The sequence below is a fragment of the Lactuca sativa genome, chromosome 7 (genome assembly GCF_002870075.4).
Source record: "Lactuca sativa cultivar Salinas chromosome 7, Lsat_Salinas_v11, whole genome shotgun sequence".
In the NCBI taxonomy this organism is placed as follows: domain Eukaryota; kingdom Viridiplantae; phylum Streptophyta; class Magnoliopsida; order Asterales; family Asteraceae; genus Lactuca; species Lactuca sativa.
In genome coordinates this window covers 93586570-93595117 of record NC_056629.2, presented here as the reverse complement: position 1 = coordinate 93595117, position 8548 = coordinate 93586570, and the positions used below count along the sequence as shown (strand labels likewise).

Here is an 8548-nt window from a genome sequence, read left to right as displayed (position 1 = left end):
GCTCGACCCTAGCCCACATCTGGCGTACATGGTCGGCGGTGCTCTGAGCTAGGTTGCCGGTGTTCCGTAACCGTTTCACCATGACCGGAAGGGCTCGATCGGCCGATCCTCCGTCCCTCAAGTCAAAGAACTCGCGTGACATGCCGATCAGGGGTCGTTGTCCCTGCTGTCTGCTCCACCTCCAAAGATCAATACCCCAGAAGGTGTAGGACCAGTGGGCCCCACCCAGTAAGCGGGCACCCTAATCGGGTAAGGGGGGTTGATGACTTCGGACTCTGTGTCCGAATCACCCCCTTCGTTATTGCTGGGTTCCTCCTCGAAGCATCCTTCATCTTCTTCCTCCTCCTGTTCTTCTTCTGGTTCGGCAGGATCGCCCTCGACTTCTGCCTCCGGTTCCCCATCAGATTCCTCCTTGGGGTCTTCCTCAGGCTCTTCGTCCAACCATCCATTATTTCCCTGGTTAGGGAAGTAAGGATCTCCGGGGTGATGGAAACCAGCCATGCTGTCTGCGAGAGTGTGTAAATGTGCTAACATTATTCCTAAGACACTACAACTATTGTATAGACTAAACGGATGTTCTCTTCTTGGTGATAAAGGGGTATGTTTTTAGGTTCCCTAGCTATCACGATTTCCTCAGAACATGTGATAGTTGTACCTTGGAGGAAATGTAGTTGATCAGGCTACATCCACTCCTTGATACGACCAAGAACAGTCCTGGCTTAACCGAGATACTAGCACTATCTTGTTTGGTTCGGTATTACGTTCTTTTTCCTAATACACACAAGGATGTTTTTATTGTTATGTTTTACTTGTTTTGTTCAAAGTTGTTTTAGTCCCTCATTTTGGTTTATAGTTGCATATCAATGTGTGGTAAGATATGCTAGTTCACTATAAACAGAGCTCTGATACCAACCTGTCACACCCCCGAACCGGACGGCGGAAACGTCCGAGGGCTCTTGTGACTTAAATTGAATACCATCACAATGATTATACATGAATCATAACATCATTCATCACCATGCATTGAAATATTACAACTGATATTGTTCACATTCAGTACATTGTTTTAAACATTACAATTTCATAACATAAACCATTCGATAATAATCTAAGCAAAACACCATGACATAACATGATACATATTCTTTGGCTTACCTGGTACCTGAGAATACAAGTTATTTTGGAAAACGTCAACATATGAAATGTTGGTGAGTTCATAAGTAATGTTATGGAAAAATGATTTTTGTTCAGTTGAAAAACTGAGAAAATCCGATATTTTCTGAAAAAAGCATTTGTTTATAAAAAGTGTGAAGATCTGTAAATATGCTTGTTGATTTTGAAAACATGTATAATTGTTGAACTTTGTATACATCACATACGTGAAAATGTTGAACTTCATGGGAAAACCCGATGTTTTCCCAATACGTAAATTACATGACTTGTTTATTGTTATACCGATACGACGATTGTTTTTTATTACCCAGGTGACATTGGATTAATTAAAGTTTGTGAGTTGTTACAATCACGCATTAATGAAAATGACTAGTTTATAACTACAAATTATGAACAATCCTTGAGGCGTCGTCCATACTACTCATGTAATCCAACCACCCTGACTTCTCTTGTTTAACGTCACGAATCTAATTACTCGAATTCTCGTAAGCCCAACAACCGAGGAGAAAGGAGGGTACGAAGCCCCCTTTTATTTCCATAAGTTATTCAAGGCTATCTGGAATGCGTAAGGCGCTTGGCCCGAATCGCATTTGACTTCTCGACCTCACTAGCAGTACTAATGGGCCATTAGGGCCTAATAGCACAATAGAGCTATTGAAAGTCCTTTTACATGAAACTAGGTCCTAGAAGGCCCATTAACATGTAAGCGCGTTCCCTTCGGGGCCAAAGATCATGTTATTGGTCTATCAAGGCCCAACAAGCACGATTTGAAACTTTCAAGCCCAAAGATTGAATGTTGACTCATCATAGTTATCGTGTATTTATTGAAATCCTATGAATTATTGATTTTTTTTTGTTATTGATTCGAGACCGAATCTTGTAACGATATTGGGTGTTGAGAGTGTATTTGTTCTTATGCTTCGTCGGTAGTCATGGATCTTGTATTTTGTCTTAATGAATTAATTCGTTTAAAAGTAAGATTTTTACTTTTTCACAACCTTTCTTTTATAAAAATAGCACTTTTAGTCCTTTATATAAAAGAATTTCATCTTAGTCCTTAAAACATTATTTTGACACTTTTGTGTCATAAACTTGTAGAAAAGACATTTTTACCCCAATTTTTGTTTTGTAAACAGCTTTAGTCCTTCCAGAATAATGTTTTCTCGGTTGAACCGTCAATTTCGCAACTTTGATAGTTTTGGCCCAAAATAGAAAATTTTTACTTTTTTGATCCTTTTTGTGTTTGAAAAGCACTTTTGACCATTGGAATTGTTTTGTTTCACTTCAAATCCCCTGTTTTACAAAAATTTGCATTTCCAGCCCCTCAAATTTAGAAATTTCGCACTTTGAAGCTTATTGGGCCGAAAAGCCCAAATTTAGCCCATTAAATTCAAATTTTACATTTTAAGCCCTTTAAAAATGTTGATGTTCAGAAACATTATTTTAGAAACTGTTTGGACCCTTTTGACCCTCCAGAAATTATAATTTGTCGGTTTGGACCCCAATCTTTGTATTTTTGACAATTTAAGCCCAAAAATGAGTTTTATGTTCAAGTATGTTCATTCTAACCATATAAACTATTTTTCTTGACTTGATTAGTGTAAAATAGTTTAAGTTATGTTTATTTCTTTCCCCATGTTTTTAGATCTCGGTTTTTACACACTTTTTGGATAACATATTCATCACAAACACATGATATCACACACATACATGCATCAAATCACACATAGCATACATTTACACATAGATCTACACATTTACTTGTATTCTCCCCCATAAAAACTCATAAAAACCGGAAAGAAGGGGGTATGAAACTCACCTTGAGTTGTGGATCAGTTTTGAAGAAGAAAAGAGAAGAGTTTGTTGTTATTTTCGGCCCAAGCAACCTTTCTTGGAAGTTTTTGAACTTAGATGATTCTAGGGAGTTAGATCATGAATTTGCATGAGTTAAGATGAGATGTTTGATAAAACAAAGAATCTAGATCATAAATCTAAATATAAACTTACCTTGGATGATGATTTTTGTGGAAAGTCTCTTTGAAAAGCTCTTGATTCTCGAAAATTTGATGAAGTGTGTATCTTTCGGAGGCTCTCGGCCGAGAATCAAGAAGAAGAAGAGAGAGAGAGTTGATGTGACTAACTTAGATGCATGTTGGTCCATGCATGGAGGTATGTGATGTATAAATGAGGTGGCAACCTCACAAGTCAACTCTTCCTTCTTTGGTTGGGCTTGGGCCGAGATTTGGAGGAAAGGGAAGAGAGTTTTGGGCCTTAAATGCTTAAGCCCAATTTTCATGGTTATGTTGAGTATTTTTGGTCCAAATAAATATAAATGTGATTTTTATGACCTATTAGGGTTAAATTAGGTTAATTATGGCCCAATATGGTTCATTTAAATAATTTATTTCATTCTAGGCCCAATATGGCCCAAAATATTGAAATAAATGGAAGTGGGTCCAATTAGAGCCCATTCAAGAGTTCTAAGCCCAAGATAGTCCAATTGGAAGCTTATTGGTCTATTGGGCCAAATAAGGAAATCCTAATCCATAATGGACTTAAACAAGGATTTCTAAGGTTTCCAATTGCTTGTTGACTATTTGCAATGCTTGTATGAAGTGTTTGATTGAAATTTTGTTGTCATAGAGTAAGCATCATACATGCTTTCATGTTTTTGATTCATAATTGGCATAAGTGTTGTAGTTACAAGGCACAAAAATTTCTAGTTGTGACAGACATGAATATACTCTTATGTTATAGTTTTCCATAATAACTCTTAGATATCAAAACCTACAAAAATCTAATCAACCATTTTCAATTCACATTAGGGGCTTCTTATAAGTACTTACAGTATATATCAATAAGGATATAAAAATCAAAATAGTTCAGAATAAGATAACATGCATAATGAAATTATTGTTAATTCTTCAAATAAATTTAACAGCCATAGCAAGAAAATTACAACGTTTCTGGAGAAGATCATTAAACTTTCTAGGAAACTTAATTTCAGCATAATCAGAAAAATCCAATTGATTACAACTAATTGTGTATAAAATCGAGTGTGGAAATCCATTAGAAGACAACAAAACAATAAAAAGGTTAAACACTGTTAACATTCAAATCAAATTGAATTAGAAAGCTGAATGTTAAGAAGAATCAAATGCAAGCACCATTAAACATAAAGTCCTAACTTAGAATCTAGTTTAGGAACCTGTAAGGAAAAGGAGCTCTGATTCCAATCTCAAACATCGAACTCTATGTGATTAGGTTAATTTACCTGAGAAGCGAGACCTATAATTTGCTGAAATGTCCAAGTAGTGAAGCGAGACCAGATCTCCCTGAAATCGAAACGCAGTTGAAGAAATTGGTCGAAGACTTGAACAGCGCTGACACCAATTGAACCTCTGAACCAAGAGGTCTAGAGCGATCGGACCTATGGTTGATTTATTAGGGCACGAAAATCTGATAGGGAAGAAGGACACAGTCATCATGTAGTTCAATCTATCAATCATTGGGGATCTTCATTGGAGACCGGTTTATGATATAATGGATTGATGAAATGGATTTTGTTTTCCAGATCCATGGTAGCGGCGTTAGGCGGTGGATATCATGGAGGAAATCGATGATCGAGGTTGATCCAGGGAAGAGGGGTGATTCGGTGAAGAAGACGACGTGAGAGAGAGAGAGAGAGAGAGAGAGAGAGAGATTTAATCAGGGGACCAAAAGAATTATTTTACTCCTAAAATGCCCTATGATTCATTTTAAAATCATACCGGCCCCCGTGTCTTATTTTATCTATGTATTTACAAAAATGCCACAATGCATCTTGGCCATCATTTTTTTTGATCCAACGTTCCATTTTTAGTTCTTGGATTTTTGGTAAACTATGAGTTCTCAAATGATTTTTTTTCCTCTCTCTTTATATATATATATATATATATATATATATATATATATATATATATATATATATATATATATATATATATATATATATATATATATATATACATATATATATATATATATATATATATATATATATAATTTCCTACAACATTCATCCAATCCAATCCATTTACATTTCCTCCTATTATAAAATACGTTACATTTCAACTTTTTTATCGGCAAAATTCTTTTTTTCCGTTTTAGTTCTCTTCTTATTAAAAAGAAATTAAACCCTTGATTCGTTTTTTTCAATATTATCCATAAATGGACCTGCACAAAAGAGCCATTCTCGAACCGAACATGAAAAAAGACCGAGAATTGACCGGTCTAAAACGAGACTAGACCAGAAAAAGGCATATCCTAAAAAAAGACTGGCTCGAGACCGTCGAAGACCAGTCCGAGAAAGACCGGACCATTTTGAACCCGGTCCAAAAAAAGACCGGACCGTTCCGAGACCGACACAAAACCGGTCCGTGACTGAAAGACCACTAGCCAAAGTTTATAAATATATCATTTTGTGTTAATTACACAATTTTTAATCTGATACTATGTAACTTTATTTTCTTATTTTCTTTTATTAAACTCTATTGTATCATTTTTAATAAAGTTTACTCTATCATTTTTTTGCTAATCACATATTAGGGGAAAAACTTGAAACTAAAACTAAAAAACCAACAAATACCAAAATCAAGCCGAAAAAACCCGAAAACCGGACCAAAAGTTGCGCTCGGAAAGACCGTGAGACCAGACCGAAAAAGACCGAGACCGGTCCCAAAAAAGATCGGACCGAAAAAGGCGGGTCTGATAAAAGACCGAACTGAAAAAAAAAACCATCCTGAGATCAGACGAGAACGGTCTAAAAAAAGACCGAACCGCTCCGATACCAACCACAAATGACAGGACTGTTTCGAAACCGACCCAAGAACGGTACAGATGTGCAGGTATATCACAAAGTAAAAATATAATAAGACAGAATATCCATTGCAATTATTGGTTGTTGTGTAAGTTGGCCCACCGCCACTTTATATATTCGTGTGTATGAGAATTCACAACCAAATATTTGAAATTCACAAGCAAATATTTGGAATCAAACCTACAAGAGAAAGCCGTTCAGAAAAATAAGAAAATAAAAACTACCAGAGAAAGACGTCTAACTAGTAAAAGGTCCAAATTTGTGCACGACTTTGTTTCGATTATTATATTCATTTCAACTACATAAGTTTCTTTCTTACAAATTTTGAGTATGACATGCAGCAATGTTAACAATATATCCATAACTAAAAAAATCAAACCTAATTTGTTTTACTAAACGAGACAAAAAATAGTCGAAAGATGACTCAACCCAACACACACGCCCTTGCCACTTGATATATAGGATGTGTTTGGCAAGAAATATTTGTATATAAATATTTGTAAAAGATGTAAATATGAATTACTTAAAGTAGCTTTGGACTAAGACATTTTTTTCACTGAATAAAAGTTTTAATTTTGTAGTAGTAAATTTCTTTTTGTTCTTTCGATTCGATTTTTTTTAAAAGATAGAAATTAAAAGATCTCAAAATCTTATTCCTCCCAAAATTCGGTTGTCAGTTATCCCATATTTAATATGCAATTTTTATATAATTTGTGAGTAGAATAGCTAGGCGTTTACTTCAAATTTGGCAAATGACAATTTATTTAAAAATAATACTACATTCAACTCATATAATTTATCTCTTACCTTCGATAAAAAAAAAATTAATAATAATAAAGTAGCAACCTTTTGTCGTTTTTGCCATAAACAAGAGTACATGACATGATGACAATATATTCAAAAGTTGAAGCCAAAAAGATCGTGCCATCATCCATCTAATGGAGGAATATGAAAACACCAAAGAAATTCTACCGAATCAATAAACATGATAAGACCTAGTATTAAAAGAAAAAATAGATTTACTGAAAATTGGTAAGAACAATTAATGAGAATAATAATACTAAAAATAGATTTACTACAGAAAAATTATAAAACTAAAATAGTAAACCCAGAAATGTTTGGTCATACAAGCACAACCATAGGATCCAAGATACATACAATCACACATATAAAAGCAACATATGGATTTCGATTTTCAGAAATAGCAAACCAGAAACTCAATCAAGATAGAAAACTAGTACTCAAGTATACTACAAAACTAAAAACTCTACGTTTTTAACCCAAAATCAACAACAAAAAGAACAGGGAAAAGTCGAAAACAGTAGACCATATGCATACATGAATAGAGAGAAAGATAGAAGTTATATGCGTCTCTGATTCTACCACCATCCATAAACAACATGTGTGTACTTATCTTTAAGCCACCTGAAACTCTTCCTGAATGACCCTTTGACTTTTCCTTCAACAGAGTAGACTTTATAGCCAGCAACCCTCTTCTTCCTCAGGAACTCAGGATCATTAAAACTCCATGATTTTGCAGTTGACTTCCCTTTCTTGAACTCAAAATCTCTTGTAGTGCGAGCAACAACAAGATCCATGTTGGTTTGAGGGGGTGGAGCATATGAAACACTATAGGACCTGAAATTATGAGGTGGGTTGTGTTCAAGATTTGACCTTTTTGGTCCATTTCCGCCGTAGTATCTCTCTATTTGCATATCTCCCTCATCACTGTAAGTGTATGATCTTGATCTTGATCTGTAGTCTCCCATGGGGTTCTTGAGACGATGAAGAAGAAGAGGGAGATATGGGTGTTGGAAAGAATTGAAATTGGTCGGAGTCGGAGTTTTGAGAAGTTATATTGTTGTTTGAACTGGATTGAAGAATCTAGGGTCTCATGTTTCTTGGGAAAATGGTACAAAATAATGCAAGAAAAGTAGACAATATGTTGGAGCTAGGCTAGTCAATGACAGTCTAGTTTTATTGAGAGATGTATTTGCTGAACAAGGCACTGGCAGCAAACTTTGCACAGGTTAGAATTGCGAGATGACTACATATTTTAATTTTAGTTTAGCCACACGGGTATTTTTATATTTCAGATAATTACAAATATAGTAAGAAAAATTATATATATATATATATATATATATATATATATATATATATATATATATATATATATATATATATATATATATATATATATATATATATATAAAAGTTTAAAGAACCAATCCAAAACGTCGGAATTTAAAGCGATCAATAGCAAAAGGAGGGTTGCAAATTTTTATAATGGACGAATGTTTACCGGAATATAACAAAACACACTTCCTTTCTTTCATTTAAAATTTTTTTAGGCCATGTTTTTTATCGAAAAAAAAAATCCGAATATACCGTTGTTCACGATTTTTCGTCCTTTTTCCATAAAGATCCATGATGATATATATAAAACGATTTTTTTTTCGAAAAAAATCCACTTAATTTTCTTATTTTTTTCAATATTTAAGTTTTTTTTTATAT

The 8548-nt window shown here is 34.5% G+C and overlaps 1 protein-coding gene across 1 annotated transcript; it reads right to left on the bottom strand.

Annotated features, from left to right (window-relative positions):
• Nucleotides 1-7198: 7198 nt before the first annotated feature.
• Nucleotides 7199-8090, bottom strand: LOC111912146 (uncharacterized). Its single transcript, XM_023907882.3, has one exon. The coding sequence runs from the start codon at nucleotides 7798-7800 to the stop codon at nucleotides 7411-7413; it is 390 nt and encodes a 129-aa protein (XP_023763650.1). The 5' UTR covers nucleotides 7801-8090; the 3' UTR covers nucleotides 7199-7410.
• Between the last annotated feature and the right edge of the window lie 458 nt (nucleotides 8091-8548).